This window comes from Falco cherrug, chromosome 8 (assembly GCF_023634085.1).
Source record: "Falco cherrug isolate bFalChe1 chromosome 8, bFalChe1.pri, whole genome shotgun sequence".
Classification (NCBI taxonomy): Eukaryota; Metazoa; Chordata; class Aves; order Falconiformes; family Falconidae; genus Falco; species Falco cherrug.
Window position 1 is genome coordinate 37,266,673 of NC_073704.1, and position 19,265 is coordinate 37,285,937.

Genomic DNA, 19,265 nt, shown 5'->3' on the forward strand with positions numbered 1-19,265 from the left:
CAAAATAGCAAACAAAAATATTACAGCCTCTCACAGGAAAACTAAATAAATTATCAGACACTAGGAGAGCAAATCGAATTATTGTAATCCTCCCAGGCACTGGCATGACTTTGAAAAGACTCACGTTTCTTTTTTTTCCCCCTCCCTTTAAAAAAGGCTTGGCATCTTGACCCAAAGACAACGGCAGATTGATAGGCTTTCCACTTGCCTTGGGGACTAGCCCTAATGACACAGATATAAACACATTATTTCCCATTGCAGCAGTCTGGTAGGGTACATCGCTGGGGGTAGGGAGAGTCCTGGACTATCGACACATTCTGGGTGCAAGCTTGCCAGCACTCAGTATTACTAAACCCTTAGTCCCACCCCCTTTGCTGTCAGTGTCAACATTTCCGTGCTCTTCAGTAAGAACCGAAGCACATAATTTCATATGCAATATAGTTACTCAGTTCTATAATGCACCACAATTCTATAAGGCCACTATTTAAAACTAGAAAGGACTTCCATCTTATGTTTTCCAAAACTGGTAAGTTAGATAAAGTAAGCCTGTGTTGAAGGTGATAATGCAGGTTAGAGAAAAAGCATGAGTATGTGTTGTATTTCAGGCGAGGGCTGATTTTGATAAGGTAAGAAGCAGCTGAAGGTGCTAAGATAAAACATAGGTGTTGAACAGAACATCATACAAAATATACGCAATTCTGTGCACTGAAAGGCACTCTCAAGTCACTAAGTTTTCTGTTTTATGCAGCAGCTATTTCTCTTTGATGCCTTTAATGCGTTTTGACCTTACAATCACTTAAAATTTCCTGTGACCCTTTTCATAGCTTATCCCCTCTAGGCTGACTTGACCCAGTGAAGTGCTGCTTGCAACTCTTTATCAACCTCCACGGAGCTCCATAGTTCAACTGTTCAGCCCTAACATCTTTAAGATAGTCAGACCTCTTGCTTTGTCAGCCAAGGGGAAGAATCTTCCTGCAAAATAAATATTTCCAGTGGTCATTAAAATTCTAAGAAAAAAAGCAACCAACACCTTGAATTTTGTGTGTAAAGTCAAGTAGGTCCTCCTGGTGTACGTAGCCCCACTGATGGACACCTACAATTCCAGTGTCTTCCTTTGCCTGCCCTTCTTGCTGTTGATTTACAGGAACGGTTCCCCTAAAACATACAGTGTCAAGCAAAATATCTCTGCTGTGAAAACCAAAGGGACTGGGGGCAAAGCTGGGCACTGGGCATGGTTTGCCAGGCTGCACGTGCTAGAAGCAACTGAGAGTAATCTCTTATTCTAACAAACAGTCACGATATTAGCCAGCAGTATCTGCTGATTATCTTACAGTGATTAAAAGAAGTCAGAGATTTCCCTCAGGCTCCCGCTGTTTCTGTGGTTTAGCAGACAAAAACTTTTCAGGTTGAACCTAAGCCACCTTTTCATGCAAGTAACTCATTACATCTTCTCTCTCTAGAAGTAGGTAATAATAAGTAGCGAAAAGCCTGTAGTTTTGTTGAAATAAGACAGTCTTCATCACCAGCCTCTTAAAGTTAAAACAGAGGGAATATTAAATCAAGCTCCTAAAATCTAGGCAGAAAGGGATCCTGTACAATGTTCCAGGAACATGCCTCGCCACAGCTGAACATCCATGTCTTTTCCTGAGAAAGACTGCCCAGACTATTTCTTTCTGAAGCAAAAATTACAATTACTTATCATCATGTATCCTAAGCCATGCTGCTGCTGAGGCAGTGCATCACACTGCAGTGCTGATTAGAAGATGTAGTTTTCAAGACAAATTTTTTGGTTGTGTGTTTTTTTGTTTTTTTTTTTTTTGTGCCCTGTAGAACCTAAGAAAATTGACCTGCTTCCGGATGCATTCTGCATTCGGAGGGATGAGAGAAAATAGCCTCAAGCAGTAACATCTGTGTGGGCCAGCTAAGGTAATGCATCAGGCTATAGCTTGCTAACAAAGAACACAGAAATGCGGCCAAAACAACACCTACCGGTAGATACAGACTTCAACATGTCCTTTAAATCACCACCCCTGTGCTGTCATTTATTTGGGATTCACAGGCACTGCTTTTATTTCTGGCTGGTGTTGGTTTTGGACTGGCTTCTCTGTGGGTCTAGCGCATATTTTGATTTGTTTACTCCTCTTTTGAGGAGCAGGAAGCTTGATCAGTTGCAGTTTTGGGTTTTGTATGTGTACATGTTGTTTTAATGTTCCTCTTCTCCCTTCTGCTTAGGGGTTATCTTGATTTGGTGTGACATTTTCAAAAACAAAGAGCTGTAGCTGGGGAGATACGACACAGTAAGGATGCAGAGCATGGGACAGATTTAAAAATAACACCAACTGGTCTTGTCAGGAAAATATAGATGACAGAACTTAAGCTGAGAACAAAAATGAAACCACATAGATGTGAAAGCAGTGAGTTTTGGGTTAAAACTGGCTCTTCTACTCCTTTTCCAATGTTTATAGGTAATATACATCACCTACTGATAAAGCACAAAAACCTAGCAGAAGGTCTGTGCCAGGAACGGCACAATCATGAGACTGCAGCCTTAAAACGTAGGGATGTTGCTGATCTTTTCCATAGGATGAGAACTGTGAGGTCAGGTCAGCAGTTTCAAAAAATAGCACGGTTCAATTATTCGACTGGAAAGAAGGTTCCTCATCTCTCTGGATGCATTATGCATCCCAGCAGCGCTGCTCGAATGAAACATTATCCTGACTGCAGTAAGGAAACAATTGGTTGGATGCTTCTAGGTTCCAAATAAAGATTTGATCTTGCTGAATGATCTTTAAACCTTTCAAAAAATGAATCACAAAATGGGGGTGTTCTGGCCAAAAAGGGTGTTTCTAACAAAGGGCACCATTGTGTGGATTCTACTGCCCTGACACTAGCAGGAACTAGTAGAGGTAAAAAATGTCCTTCTCCCCTTTAGAGGGTATAACTGATGCTCAACAGATCATTAGTGAGATGGATGTACCAATATATCTGTTGCTGTGAAGGTCCCAGATGCACATATCTCTGAAAAACATGTTATGGATTTGGGACACTAGCAATTTCTAGTCCCCTTTTTTCTACCTCCAAGGGCAGTAAGAAACTACTTCTGCCCATGCTGAGTTTTAGGCGCATATGTTGTTCCAGAGCTTGATTTTTCTCTGAAATTCCTCATCTATGTTGATTTGGATTTGTAAGTAAAGAAATAACTTTCTCTCTAAGGTCTATCAGAGTACCCTCGGATGTGCAATCCACTGAATGTCAGTAATTATAGCCACAGATTAAATTTTAAAAAGAAGGAATACTTGTCATGTAATAAAATTGTTTGTAATTTTTGTGCAAGGTTCTTCTAAAATTTAGATCCTTATCCATATCAAGCTACCAATCATTTTGAGGTTTGCTCATCCCTATTTCTCGCTTCACATATCTCTGACAGAGATGCAAAGCATTTCTTCAATAAATTACCTTTCTGAATAGTAAAAATAATTTGGTAGAAACCTCTGAGGGATGTAGTGCGGGAGAACAAATTACTACAAGACACAGTGGGAGCTGTAAATGTAATTGTGATGGGTGTGGTGACAGTTTGCATTTATAATATATTCACTTTACTACATGGGTATAGCAATATGAGTTAGTTTGCATGACCTAGCACACATTAGAGAAGAAAAAATGCTCTGAAAAATTGTAGACCATATAGATAGTGCAATGCCAGTGCTTTGCCTAATTATGTCTGCTCTTTGTTCTGATGCATACTCTGATATACCTATGGGGCCTTTTAGAGACATTAAAACAGGAAATAAATCTGGTTTAGGTATTAGTTCAGGAAAAACGGGAAAAATAATAATGTATGGCAAAATTACTGAGATGCTGGACTAAACTCTGAGTGTTGGTTTGTGATGTACTGTGCTCGTTTGCTGTCATGTCATTCTCATCAGATGATAACTTTTGGTACCATTTAAAGAGGATCCTGATCTCTCCATCTGTACCTCCAAAAGATTCCCTGGTAATGTATGGTAGGCAAGACTCCTAAACCTCAGGATGCTGTGGAAACCAATGAGGGATGGTCACCCCAACACAGACAGGGGACTCGGTGCTCTCCTTGGACAGAAACATTTCTCCCTTTAGGTCTCCCAATCTTCATTTTGCCCATTATCTCTTGTCAAGTGAAACTCTTTTGAGACATACAGTGGTATGATGTTTGGATAGCCACAAAACATTTCAGCATCTTTCAGAATGAAAGGCACTATAAACAAAATAAGCATGTGCAGGTGCACGTGTTTTGAGATCATTAGCAAAACCTTTTTCTCATTTAGTGATTGGTTTTAGACCAATACCAACACTATTAATTTGAAGAGAATATAGCTAAACTTTTTTTCTCATCTTTGCAACTGTTAGTAGATAATTAATGTGGGGAATTGTGAAGTATACTCTCAGCACAGCTTATATTCCCATCTTGTTAGGGTCTTGTGTTTGGTAACACTTTCTCTTCATTGAAGAATGCTCTGTGTTTTATTAGGTCAGTGAAGCGTTGCAGCATGTGTATAAATTGTTCTGTTGAGCTGCTTTCTTGTCATGCCTGACTAAGAAGTGAAAGAAGGTTCTCATATACGTTGTTCTCCTCTGTTGATTATTTTTGCAGCTTCTGTGCTTGCAGTATGACCTGCCATTTAGGCATGTTTTCATTGTGCTGAGTGGGCTCAGCCTGTGCTTGATGCAATTTGCTTTATTTTCATCTGTACAAAGGAAAAGGGAGATTCAGGCAAAGTAACCAAAGAGAACAGCAGGGGCATGGGAGACACAGTCTCAAGCCAAGAAGATGAGCCTCAGGCTACTGTGGTCCAGCTGGAAAGCGAGGACCTCAGGTGGGAGCCTGGTCAGGGGGTACAGAAGAGGGTTACTGTCTGCATTGGCACTGCACTAATCTGTTAGTCATTCTGCTATTATCTCTTTTAGAAAGTAACCTAAGGCTTACTTGGGAATTGATGCTCGAGAGGATTGTCTTGCCAAGGTGTTTTTGTGGCTAAATAGGCAATGTTATTCTCCAGAATTTGCTGTCCTCTGGGCTTTTCAAGTGGTAGATCCCATGCCCCTTTTTTCAGAGACATTAAAAAAATATTTTCATTAAAAATAGACACCCCCCCCATTTTTTTTCTTCCTTGTTTCTTAAATCAATTAGTGGAAAAAACCAGTTATCTTCACATGGAAGCCCACTGCAAGAGAAATGCAGTAATTCAGGAATCCCTGCCCTTTTTATGTACTGTATGTCTCTACATACAGCAGCAGACCTACCACTTCTTTAGTGCCTTTAAGAAACAAGTAAAGAAATACTGATTCGAAACGTAGATTTTCTACTATAGTAAAATTCATGCTCTAGTCTGTGAACGTTTTGCTTATGGAATGAATAAAAAATTAATAAGACTTTTGGGTTTATTTAGGATATATATTCAGTTCTTACCCAGAAATGTTCTTGCTCTCTTCCTGTGAAATAAATTTAGACAACTGCATGTACTCAAGACCCCTATTAAAATAATACATCAGCTACTTATATGAACAAAATTTAGCTTTGAAGCAAGGCCAACTAATGGTTTTGTCACAAATCCTTACTGCAAGTGAGCAGAGAGGAGCACTGCTGTGAAAACAGACCACAAACCAGGTTGTTCTTGAGTCATTGTCTCCTGTTTGGCTTTTCTCCGGGTAGTTCGAGCTCTCCCTGTTCCCCCCAGGCAAGATGCATGGATCATCTTGTGTTCAGCTGAATGGGAAAGACCACAGTAGCCCTGATTTTATTTTTTTTTCATTGTCTTCCGTTGTATTTCCTGCCCAAGGAAGGAAGATGACATCTAATATGAACCTATTCTGTTACATGGGCTGGAAAATCAAGTAAGAACTGAGACCAGTGCTTCCTTTTCCTATGTCTCCAGACTGTGTACCAACCAGTCAACAAGCCAACCTGCCTATCTTTCTGCTTCTGTTGCAAAACTAATGCTTTTAGCAGTAAGTTACAAGTCTCTCTGCTATGAGAAACTCTTTATTTCCAAACACCCACTGTCCAAGGATATTGGCTATTCAGAAATCTTAGACAAATAGTTGTTGCCTCTAAGCACTTCCTTGACATATGAAAAGCAAGTCTAATGCAAACTATTACTCCATCCATTTAGATGAGATACGTGGAGTGTTCCCTGCTTAGTTGTGTAGGAGGGGACGTTGGACCTCTGTTTTGTAAACTGGCTGATTTTAGAGAGCTTAAGTCAATCTGTCTACCCTGAAGTTATTCCAAAGACTATATCACCCCTTGTCAAGATGACAATTCCATAGAAGTTTGTTTTGTTGAGCAGTAAAACTTCCTGCTTCTGCAGCTGGCAAGGCAGTAATCTACAGAAACGTTACGTGAGAAGGCTGGGATATGGGAAATTGGTGACTTTCACAATGTGACATTGCTTAGCAAAAACTGCCTTTGAAACGCAGTGTTCACATTTCCAATTAGTTTGCCTCTAGCTCTCATGCAAGTAAAGTCCTCATGGTACCGGGAAGGAAAAAGGAAGGGGGAGAGGGAAAGGAGCAAGCAGAGCTGGAAGAATGACCGTGAGTTATGTTGTGCACTGTGTATTGGCTATAAATCCTGCCTGCAGGAATTACTGAAATGGAGAAACAGTTATCTACCAACTTTGAGATCCAATCTGCAAAGTCCCAATGTCAGCATGATGATTTATGTGATAGAAAGTCGGCAGGATTCAGCCTGATGCAATGAAATAGATGCATGCCGAAACACGCTCTTTGTTTTAAACCGTAGGCACGCTGCAGCTAGCTGGCTGCCAAGGGGGGGGCGAGCAGGTACCCTGCCACGGGGCAGGCTGCAGGTGTGCCTCCTGTTCTGGAGGAGGAGAAGGATGTTCAGCCCTGTTCTCCTGTGACCTTTGCTTGCTGATGAGCTCCAGAGGGAGCTGTGGCTTGCCTTTTCGCTCCGAGATGAACTCGCTAGAAGCAGCGGAGAAGGGATAAACGCGTGGTCCCGTGAATCTCTCTTCTTCCCCCCCGCCCCTTCTCTTTGCTCCAACCGTTCATAAGAAAACTCAGCTTTTATTTTCCTTTTTTTCAGAGCCGTTTGTAAAACAGTCCTATGAAAATGCATGTCGTAAATAAATGAAACTTAATCAGTTTGTTTTGTTTATAATTTTTTTAAGGCTGTGGTAGAAATTGGCGTAAACGCTGCTTTAAAGCCTCGTGAACAGGAGTGATAGCCAGCATTGTTACAACTGCACATTTTTCAAAAGGGAACTTAAACCCACACGTGAATAGCTTTTCTTTAGTATTAATGCTGAGTACATTTGTTTGATGCAAAGTTGATTCAGAAATATATTTTATCTTGAGGTACTGCCAGCATTTGCCTCTTTCCACTCAGCCAGACTGATTACACCGAAAACAATGTGTAGCGAGCGAGGATACGAGGTTATACAATTGCTGAGGCATAACCGCACATTTCACTGTCAGCTCTGACACCCGCTCGTCCTGGGTGCGGGTGTCTGGTTTGCATAATCACCAGGTGCTTATTTATCAGCCAGCACACCAGGCAAACCTTCGATTTCAGCTGGCAGCCAATCAGACCTTGTTGATTTACATGGGGTTTTTTGAGACGATGTTTATTTACGTACAAAACAAACACAAACTTTCAGGCTGAATGCCTTTCTCTGTACGCTGAGGAGGCAATGAAGAGGAAGCCCCAGTGGCAAAGATGTGGTGCTGCTCTGTCCTGCACATTTTTGGGTGTCAGGCAGAGAGTATCCGAAATGCCAAACTGTACTGGGATAGAAGTGAATATCCTAAGGCATCCAAGAGTGTGTTTAGGTTTGGTTTAGAAATAACCTGTCTTTGATTGGCTGCTGTGGCTCTTAGTTTTAATTATCTCCTTCAATTGAGAATCTGCAGCTGCCAAAAGCAAACAGAAGCTTTTGTTTCTCTGTCCGTGCAGGTGAGATATTAAGAAGGAAAGAGAAATGTCTAAAAGCAGTGGAAAACATTCCAAAATATCCAAGAGGTAAGTGACCAAAAACCTGATTTGGCTGATTTTTATCTTTGCCTCTAAACACTGTTTCTACCTAGAAAAAACTTCATAAACCTGCTATCACAATTATGCAATTAGAGTGAGCTCTTTATTCAGTTATTTCACTTGTGGATGTTAAGGTGCCTTTTTATGGTATCTGTTGAGATGAAAGAAGTACTTCTGAGCTTTAATTGCTGGAGAAACACCCACAACTATTATTATTCTTATTTTATTGCCTCATCACAAGGACAAATGTCTGTCCCACTTGACCAGCTGCTACTTACATCTGGATTGCAAGACACTTGGATTCACACCTTAGGAACAACCCTAATGTGTGAATTATCTCCAAGATGGGCATACAAGTGCTTCTGGCTTCCCTGACGTAGCTCCATCAAAGAGGTCATCCAGAAGTGTGTTATGGCACCATGAGCCTGGAAACTGGAGCATCACTACTGTAATCAGGGCTGTGCATGGCAGGGAATTTTCCCCTTGCTCTAAACTCTGCTGCGGAGCATACCAAAGCTGAAATCTGAAGGTTTGCTCACGTGGTTCAGATGATTATTAGTAGGTTTCAGAGGTAAGTGTGCAAAACCTGCCTACTGCTATGTATAAACAATGACAAAAATGAAAAGACTGCCAATTTCAAGCATTCACTGCAGGTTCAGGAAGGTAATATTTTTGTTCAGATCAGTTTCTGAAAAGACTATTTCTCAGTTTTTATGGTTCACAGGAAATTTCCCAAACTAAAGATCAAAAATGTGAGGCTGCTCTGTATGTAATACATGGGTAGGAAACTTCTTCAGACTTGCCTTTCTTAGTCTTAAGTTTACTTGCTCTATCTTGATAAGTTTTATTAGGCAGGTAATAACACCCACCCAGAATTTCTAAGATTAGAGATTCAGTGTGAGTGAGTACGTGAGTGTACGTGGTAAAGCTGCCTTGTTTTTGAAACTGTACTAGAAGTGTAAAAGGATGCAAGACACAGCTCATTCATATTCAGAAAGCGAAGAAGAATGAAAATAACGATAAAACCATTCACAAGGAATTGTTTTTCTTGGCGTTGTCCCACTCCTCATTTTGGCTAAGCCACCTGTACGTTTCTCAGTGTGGGGTAACCTGGCAGCTCCAGGTTAGACACCACTGAGCTATGATTTGAGCCATAGGTTCACCTCTCATGGTTCCTTGGAAAATGTGGTATGTTGCCCAGGTGATATGCAAATGGAAGCTGTTGAAGTGCTAAACTTCCAGTAAACTTTATATCTAATTACAGTTTTACTATTGCCATATACGTCTGTCTTTTCCTTACTCTTTGTGTAAGGATATTACACTTCAGTGCAATTTGTAATACCCTGTGCTACTCAGGGTGCAGCTGGGTTATGTGAGGTCCTTAAAAGCAAGCAGAAAAGATGCTCAAATCCAGAGAAAACCCTCCCTGTAAAGGTAGAAATTTACTGGTTTTTTCTGATTCCTTCTTGCCCTGCCCTTCCTAGGAAGGTTAGCAGAAGCACTGTGTGGGTCGCCTCCCAGCTGGGTTTCTGAGCACTCAGCCACACAACCCATGGCACTGCTCTCATATCTAGAGTCAGTGGCCCAAGTCACTTCAGGACTATCAAAAGTAAATTGATAAATGTATAAATACATATATATATATATAGTGCTAGTGACACTGCAACTGAGACAGAATGAGCTACATGATATATTAGTTCTTTTTGGAACATCAAATGGATGTTGTGGTATTTTTTATATGTTTTATTTAAGAAAAAGGGGTCGAGTAGTGAAACTTCTTCATGCTAGGAATTTATTTTTCCACTTTTTCATGTGTGTATGTGTAAAAGAGTTAGGAGCATGTGTCTACATTACTCGTAGCCTTTAAGTGTATGCCACATATGTTCATCAATCCATCAATCAGGTCAATGTCTGGTTGAAAACGATATAAAATCATGCCTAGAAAAAGGTATGAAATGCCTTTTGCATTGGAACTCTGAGATGTATGGGACTGGGAGAAGCCTCCAGCTGATGGGAGTACTGGTTTTCTCCATTTAGTTTGTGGGGGAAGGTTTGCAGAGGTCAGCTGAGACTTTCTTCTGCCATGTGTCCTGCAGTCCTTTGCTCCAGAGAAGCGGAGAAACCTGGATCCTCCAGCAAAGAAGAGAGAAGCTATTTCATATGACAATGGTGATAAGACATACAGCTGTTATAGCCACCGCTTGGTGTGAAAACCTTGTGAATAACCTATTTCTTTCTGTGGCTCATGACAGTCATTCCATGTGCAGTTGATTTTAAGCAAGGAAAAAGAAACACGTTACTCAACATTTTTTACCTATTAACAGTCAGTGGCCAGTAAGAGTAAGTGAATAGTAGTATTTGCCTTCTACTTAATCATGTTTCTCTTCATTCATTACAGACATAGGTCCTTTATCTAAGTTTTTATAATGCTAGGCTAAATAAATCAGACTATATAATGGTAGTTGAGGTAGAATGGAGGCTGAGATTGGGCAGAAAAACCCCGTTTTCATTATACCAGAAAACTTCTTGGAAAAAGATTATACCAAGCTGGGCAACAAAACCTCATAAACTTTTCGAAAGTGGTGCTGCGTGTTGGTAGCAGTTGGAAAATTTAGGGGAGTGCTTTGCGAGGCTGCAGTCGTGATCGCCTCTTTTTTCCTTGATCTGTCTGGAGACGTGGTAGTATGTGTAAAGCTGGAAACAGCGCTTTTCTAATGTTCCCTAACCTCAAAAACAAGATGCCAAGCATAAGGTTTTTTCCTCCTTTCTTCCCTCCAGCTTGTTCCTGCCAGAACAGACTATTCAATTGTGTACTTTGCAGCCAGGCAGAACTGTGCATTGTGATTCTGCCTGCTGAAGAAGAGGAGTGCGGGGATTGAGAAGGCTTTTGTTGCTGGAAGGAATTTTTTTACTAGCTTTTTTTTCTCTGTGTGCGAGAGACATAAAGTGCTCTGGAAACATACAGATTCTTCCTGCCAAGAATGGTTGTTTTCACAGCTCCCCTTTTGCCAATTTCAAACTGGTTAAGAAATAATAATAATAAAAAAAAGTTTTCACATACTGTCGGGGTTTAAGCTCAGCTGGCAATGAAACCCCACACAGCCACTCGCTCACTCCCCTGCCAGTGGGATGGGGGAGAGAATCAGAAGAGTAAAAGCGAGCAGACTTGTGGGTTGCCATAAAGACAATTTAATGGGACAGAAAAGGAAGAAAACAATAATAGAAGTAATAATGATAATGATACTGATAAGAATAAAAGAATTAGAATATACAAAGCAAGAGATGCACAATGCAGTTGCTCACTACTTGCTGACCAGTGCCCAGCCAGCTTTCCCCCTAGTTTCTATACTAAGCACAATGTTCTATGGTATGGAATATCCCTTTGGCCAGTTTGGGTCATCTGTCCTGGCTGTGTCCCCTCCCAGCTTCTTCTGCCCCTCCAGCCTTCTTGCTCGGCAGGGCATGAGATGCTGAAAAGTCCTTGACTTAATATAAACATTACCTGGCAACAAATAAACCAGCAGTGTGTTATCAACACTGTTCTCATCCTAAATCCAAAACACTGGATCACCTACTAGGAAGAAAATTAACTCTGTCCTAGCTGAAGCCAGGACACATACATATCCTAAACTCCCTGGGTGACAGATTTTGTTGAGCAATAGAGTCTGACAAAGTGCCAAAATAACCTATTTCCCCAGAAGAATAGAAGAGTTGAGTATTGAAACTGATGCCAAGGTGAAGAGGGATTTTTCAGTGACAAGAACAAAGACAAGGCTGAAGTGTTATTAACCAACTGTCTTAATTAAGCTAGAGGTATGATGTTCTAATATTTTAAGGATCCCAGTCAGCTACTATACCTTTGGCTTTTTCAACCAAAAATCTTTAATGCAAAAAAATGAATCCATCTCCAGGTAGAAGGATTACTCATTCTAAATGCCTGAAATGCTTAAAGAGGATTCTAGTAAAATGTTCTACTCCCAACACTGACTTGACTTAATGCTATTCTAAATAACAAGTTGATTTTAGACATAATGTAGTGCTAAATGTGTCCTGATAGAAATATAAGAGATCATGGCATAAATGCAGACTAAATATTCTGTTGAACATGCACAATAAGGAGAGAAGCTGTTCGTGAGTCAGAGGACATTGGAAAACAAAGAGAAGTTTGTAACTTACTTTTCTGACACCTTCTTCCAGTGTAGCCCTCGGTACAGGAGCACACATTGGTCCGAACACAGTGACCACCATTCTTACAAGGGGGGATGCAAACAGCTAGTGAAAGGAAAGCAAACATTTTGTGCACTGAAATCACACAGGGGATCAATGTTGCCTAAATTCAGGCTCCTTATTCAGGTGTCTGTGATGGGAGGCCTGTCTGCAGGGGCTTTTTTCTTTAATCGGGGTAGAGAAGGTGTCTCTCCAAAGGGTGATTTGAGCAGATGCCAAGCTGGAGATCCTGATTCTCCCTTGTTTGTGGAAAGAACTCCTAGCACCTAAGGGTCTCTTTTAGATACCTGCAATTAAGTGGTCTGTATTCTGGAGAATCTCTTGGGTTTTTAACACTCTAACTAAAATGCTTCTTCAAGGGCTTCTGCACTTCCACTGTAGATTGGTGTTTGATATTTGCAAGCTTGGCTTTGGTGCTCTCTCTCCCCCTTTCTCAATGAAGCAGAAGGAAGGGCTTTGCTTTGGCTTTGGTGCTATCTCTCCCCCTTTCTCAATGAAGCTGAAGGAAGGGCTTTGCTTTTCTTCTGCATTCATCCACTACCTCCCCCATCACTTCCATATCCTACAAATGTGGATATTCATTTTCAACTTTAGTTCTGTCTAAACCATAACAAGGATAAACATTTCAAATCACCTAGATGTTGAAAATCACCTTCCATGTTGAACCTGAAAAGAATGAGCATCAAATTACAGAGTCTGTATCATTTTCATTCTCTCCTTTACCCCCAGCATCACAAACCCAAAGAGCTTCCAGCAAGCTCCATTTGCAATTAGATTTTTGTGTGTGAATCATTCACTTGTAAAAATATGCATTGGAATAGCATTCATCTAGGAACTCCAAGGAAACAAAAGAATGAGGGAAAGAAAAAAGAAAATTTCTTATTGAGATAGTTTAGGTTTGGTAGAAAGAGTGTATTTACATTCCCAGATTCAGGAGGGGTTATTAGAGCCATGCTCAAAAAATGACCAGGGGTCTCCCAGGTATTTGAGTCCTAAACATAAGTTCCTGTCTATTCTGCCTGAGCTAGTGGGTAGTTAAAGCATTCATTAATTTGACTTCTGCAGCACAAAGTGAGCAAGAAGCCCAAGATACTGTTAGCCTTAGCTTAGAGCTCTCCCCTTTAGGACAGGGACCCAAAACCAGGTCCCACTCTATGTTTGGCAGAGCAATATTTGATCAGATCTCTGAGCGGGGATCTGAAGAAGTTCTGTAGAAGTCTTCCATCCATTACACTCTGGGATGGTCAAGTAGGTGATATTGTGAGCCCCATTTGAAGACAAATTATCATCTGGCTCTGAAATGCATTAAGTGCACAATATAGAGTTCACAAAATGAATGAAGAGCCATGCTTTAACGATTAATTGAATAGTTGCTAATTAGTAATATCACTGGCTTCAGACAGTTTTAGATTAATTGTTTAGTTATCATTAATGTCATCATAAATGCTTACTCCTTCACATATACCATTAAGAACAATATAATGCAGACTGACGACAGACTATAACATCAAAATAGCACAGAGGGAGTTATGGCAAGGAAAGTCTCTGGATATACTTCATGCAGGGGCAGGTAATGATATAGGCTGCTGTTTATATTTTAAGCCTGAATCCTTTATCAAGATGATAAATAGAACATTCTTACCTCTCTGGCACTGTGGCCCATAGAAACCGTAAGGACATGTACACGTATTTGGCCGTACGCAGATTCCTCCGTTCAAGCACACAGGATTGCACATGGCTGTATGTGGATATAAGACAACTCTGTGAACCTCTAATAATTTTCTTTTTTTTTTTTTTTTTTATAGTAGGCTCTCTTTTGTTGCTGCACATGTCATTGGACTAAACAATTCTAATAATACTGTGATAAATTTCACACAGTCCTTGCTGGTCAGTTGTGCTGCAGTATTTATTCATTGTCGACACAGTGGGAGCGTTTCAGTGGTGTTTTAGCATAGCTTGGGGGATGAAATAAAATATAATTTAATAGTTTATTTCTGATGTCCTCCTTTGATTTGTACAGTTCATTTGCTTCCATTGCAGCATCCTCACCAAACACGATCCCAAGGTAGTAAAATGCAGTCACATTGCTCAGAGCCTGGATAACCTGGAGATGAGATATTAACCATTTGCTGCTTTGTCTGAGTGCAGCAGACCATCATGGCATTTCTGCGAAGTTGAAGAGTTATGCACCACAAAACCTCCCTTTGTTCTGTCTCATTTAAATGCCGCTTCCAGCAACATATTGGCTCGTGCACCACCAACAAAGCCACTGGCTGAGCTCCCTTTGCTTCTTTATTTATCTGTTATTACTGTAAATGATGTAATAGGCATTAGGAATTAAACAGGCTTGCATATTTCTATGCAGCAAGTACCTGACTGTTGAAAAAAAAGGAAAAATATTAGAATTGCAGATTAGTTTAGTTGGGAAGTTAGTGTGTGAAGAATAAGGAATCTGATAAAGTTTTCATTGTAAAGCAGAGCGACACTTTAAAGCAGTCTTTCTCCTTCTATTCCCTTTGTCTTCCAGTATTTCACAGAGTAGCCCGTTAAATAAATTAAATACATTTAATCTTAAATAAATTAAGAGTCACTAAAATGTTTCCGATGAACTAAAGGAGAAATAAAATGTCAATTTGGGAAAAGAAAAAAAAGTGAAATTGTAGTCTAGATGAGAGCTTTTCTGAATAAACAGCAATAACTTCTGAAGTCAAAATGGACTTCGTTCCTTGCTAATGGAGAATTTGGATTTGTTGCCCTATTATTCTAGCTAGTTAACAGATGTCCACACTCTGTCAGTGTTTGTATTTCCATTGGTAAAGTGCCTTAACGTGCCTTGAGTCCTTTTTTTTTTTTTTTTTTCTCTCCTCTATCTGAGTTCATCCAGAGATGCCTGTCATATCACCTGAGGAGGAACCACAACAGTATCCACAAAATACTCTGTGTAGTGCACATGAAATGGTGCTGGAGAGGTGAGCCTTCCACCCGAGGTACTGGCAGACAAACAAATCCTGCTGCTGTTGCTCTGGGTTGGAAATTACTGCTTCTGCTGCTGTTGCTTGTCCTCCTCTTGGAATAATCCTGTTTAAAGCCACCCCAATATAAATTTGCAGAACTCAAGAAGAGCAATCTCCAGCAGGAAAAAGAGGAGATAGTGGGAACCAGAATAGCTCGAGGCAATCCCAGTCATTTACCATGGATCTTAGCCTGGTTAATTTATGTGTCTTCAATAGGTTTGTCATTTCAACACTTACAGGAAGAGCAGTCTCCAGGAGATGGAGGTTAAAATGACATCTCTCACCTGCCAGCGAAGGTAATGTAGGCTGGAGGTGTCCTAGTCATTTAACATTCACCATGGCAGAGGCACACTGCCTCCATAGCCTTGAGGTTTGGCACTGATTAAGGTGTTCCTCATTCTTGCTGCTTTTAACATGTCACTATTTTGCATGCCTTGTCCCAGGTGAGTGCTGTAGTTGCTCTGCCTTTGGAAGAAAAATACGTACTCCAGCTTTTAGTGCTTAGACCCTGGGGGGAAGGTCTGAGCTGTATCAATTCAAAAGAGGGTTCAAAACTAGGAATCCTGACTAGAAATAGGTATCTACTTCCAATCCTCACCTCGTCATTTTGTACTGATGGGTGGAGGTGGCTTTTCCCTGCGCATGCACACTTCTGTGGATGCCTTTTGTAGGTACTCTGTGAGTACGAGATGCAGGCAGGAGGAGCAGAGTGAATTCTGGCAGTAGCAGGATGTTTAACGTTAGGGGGTGAACAGTTACGCTCTCCTTGCAAACTTGCTTTTGTTCTGTCTTGCACAGTCACAAGCCATCTTCTGGGATGGCAAAGCTGAACCCAGGAACTGGACCACAAAAATCGGAGTAGTCAGTCTCAGTTTCCAACAGCTTAGCTTTCTAAGTTTGCTTTTGTTCCTTAGACTATGCAGTACTAGAAGTGCGTATGGATAGTCGCTAACTTCGCAGCAGAAGTCATGTTTGCTTGCTTATGTTCTTATCCTAACTTAAACTGGCCTCCTTCTATTGCTGTCTCCATAAGCTGTGTTTTAAGTTCAGATTTGACGGCATGCCATTAAAACTCAACAAAAGCCAAACTTTTTTTTTCTACTCCACCAAAGTACCTTGAGGGAAATGCATAGGGTTCAAAGCAATGAAAACGGGAAGGTGCACAGGTGGCGAGCAATGCGGATTGCTGCACATCCCTCGTCCCTGCCCTTGCGGGGCAATCCGTGAACAAGACCAGCAAAGACTGAGGTTATGTCCACGGCAGCTGAGACTGAAAATCAACGCTATCTCCAAAGTCCCAGTGAGAATTGTTCTCATTTGCAGAAGCCACCTAGTAAGGCTGTAACTTCTGAAATGGTGAAGAGCTTTTTAAATGTATTTATTTTTGCCACATGCTAAAAATAAACTCCAGAATCACACAAGCTTAAAAAGCTGCAAAAAGGTTTTGTTTGTGGGTTTCCTCTGAGTGATCCTGAGATTTAGATAAACATATACACTTATGAGTACTTACATAAACTCAAAGACTTCCAAGGTTTTGCCCTTTACTAGGTTTCCTGCTCTTGTGATTTAATTCTTCAAGCAATTTCAAGTCTGACTGCTGAGTTGTGAGAACCACATGGATGTCAGGCAGCAAAAGACATGAGAGACCAGTCATTTCTAACCTCTTACCCGTTTCGCAAGAAGGGCTGCTCCATCCCTTTCTGCATTTGCACTCGTCTGGCGACACACAGACCCCGCCATTGTGGCAGTGTCTGTTACACACCACTGGAAAATACGCAGAGGATCAAAATCTCATTTCAGTAATAATGATGCAGATCCTAAAGCTGGTCTATCACAGCAAATAACTAATGGTATGAGTTAAAGAAGTAAACTGATGGATGATCTGTCCCTTTCCTTGGATTTCTTTCTCTACCAGACGTCTTGCATCTAAAATTCCTTGCTTTTTAAGCATTCTAGCTACTCTGGTTCAGAGATAGAATTATAGCCCTGTCAAAGGCGACCTGATATTTAAATGAGCAGTGAGGACTGTAATAATGGAACTGCATATGTTTTGCCATTCAGCTAACGTAGAAGGGTATGAAGGCTGATTTTTTTCCCCAGATGCTCTCTTTATTGAACCTCTTTCATAACTTGTATTGCACAGTAACGTGACTCCTAATAGGTATGATTGCCTTTTTGTGTTCTCAAAATTAGTATTACTGCATTCACTCACATAACCTTGAATTTCATAAAAGTTACTCTGGATGACATGGACATTTTTGCTTGTTTGTTTGTTTTTCCAGAGGCATTGTTATGCAGAAAAATTGATATAGATGTGCATGTTTTTACATAATACAACTGCACCGCTGGTAAATGTATGCTCTGAAATAGTTTAGGTACTGTAGTACTTCAATATATTATGCTTTGATTTCCTTGCTGAGGTCAATCATTTTAAGGGGAAATACAGAAAAATAAAAAAAAAATTTTTTGTCTTCTAGTTTTCTGCAAATCCAAATATGTAATGAGGAAAAAAGCCTGAATGAGTTCATACATACTTGTTTCACATCGAGGTCCAACAAATCCATAAGCGCAAGAACAAGTATTTTGAGATAGACAAGTTCCTCCATGCTCACATGGTGGATCGCATTGCACTGCCAGAATAAAACATGAGAAATAAAATACAATTCAAATATTACTTTCTGTGTGGTTATGAGCACAACGCTTGTTACTACTTTTCCCATACCATTTTATTAATCCAACAACTAATTTGGCCAAGGAAAACACTGCAGGATAAAAGTAGGTATCACATTAGTAATACAGCACTAACAAGTAGCTATATAATGTCTGCAAGGGAATGATTTTAACACTATAATATTTAATTTCTCAGCATGCACGTTTTTAAGTATGTAGTTTTGAAGTTTAAGTTCAATAGTTGATACTGAAACCTTGCCCATCCCTTTACCAATTTACCTTGTGGATGTTCAGTCAGCCTTAACAGGTGCCAGAAGGTACACTAAAGCAAAGATGAAGTGCTTTTTCTTTATAGAAAATAGTTAGATGGGAATTTGTCAGCAAAATGACAAACGTTTAAGCAACAATTTGAATGTTTACTAAGTAGTGTGGGGTCTGCAGACAAAGCAGCAAGTTAAATAAGGATTTCTTGACATGCTGCAATATGCAATGTCATTCTGTGGAAGAAAGAGGATGAGCAGGTGTATTGTGTACAGCTGGAAAGTGCCGCAGCTCCTGGAACAGGCTATCTGCTGAAGGCATCTGTTTGGTTTTAAGCTTTGATTGTTATGAGCCTAATGGCTTTATTGTGCAGAGCACCTGGAAGGTTTAGCCTCTTAAACCTAACATCTAAGGTAGGTACCTGATATCTGATGTCATGAACACTTCTGTTTGCTGTTCTCTGATAAAAGGGAGCTCCGTATACCAAACACGGGAGAGGAGAAGGCCAGTGAAGGTAGAAGACGACCACTGACACTCGAAGAAGAAGAAGAAGTGCTGCATGCAGGAGCAGTGCAAGGCATGTGTGTCAGCTGGCTCTTACGCCTTCAGAAAAAAAAGCCACCTCATATAACAGAATGAAAAATATCTTCCCTTGTGCTTGGGAAGAGAATATAGAGAAAGATGTACTTTGGCACACTTTGCTGGCAGAGTTTTGTCTTTATAATGAAGCTAAGCAAGGTTATTCCAAGGAAAATGCAAAATGAAGCTAATTCAGAGATCTGAAACAAAGCATCTCTCATTTTAAGTGTTGTTACAAGGGGAAAAGCCCATAATGTACCACATTCTGTTCTTAAAACTGGAAAATGGACTGTGTAATTGGAAAGCTAAATGAAGGAAAAATACTTGTGGCACCACATAATTTAAACGAAGTTCACGTGGTGAATTCCCCCTCACCTCTTGTGACTGTCACCAAGCCTTCAGGTAAAGCCATTGCATATGAACTTTGCCATCCAAAAAAAGTAATGAAAGCCACCACACATTTTCCAATTGCATTGAAA

At 40.5% G+C, this 19,265-nt stretch overlaps 1 protein-coding gene across 1 annotated transcript in view; it reads right to left on the minus strand.

Moving 5' to 3' along the window:
* LOC102057892 (von Willebrand factor D and EGF domain-containing protein-like) overlaps positions 1–19,265 on the minus strand; it is a 185,830-nt gene that overhangs the window by 21,869 nt on the left and 144,696 nt on the right. The window contains exons 22-25 of the mRNA XM_014285420.3: positions 17,811–17,906; positions 16,945–17,040; positions 13,905–14,000; positions 12,212–12,307 (exon numbers count right to left, since the gene is read on the minus strand). Coding sequence (XP_014140895.2) covers positions 12,212–12,307; positions 13,905–14,000; positions 16,945–17,040; positions 17,811–17,906 — 384 coding nt within the window. The remainder of the gene's footprint in view (positions 1–12,211; positions 12,308–13,904; positions 14,001–16,944; positions 17,041–17,810; positions 17,907–19,265) is intronic.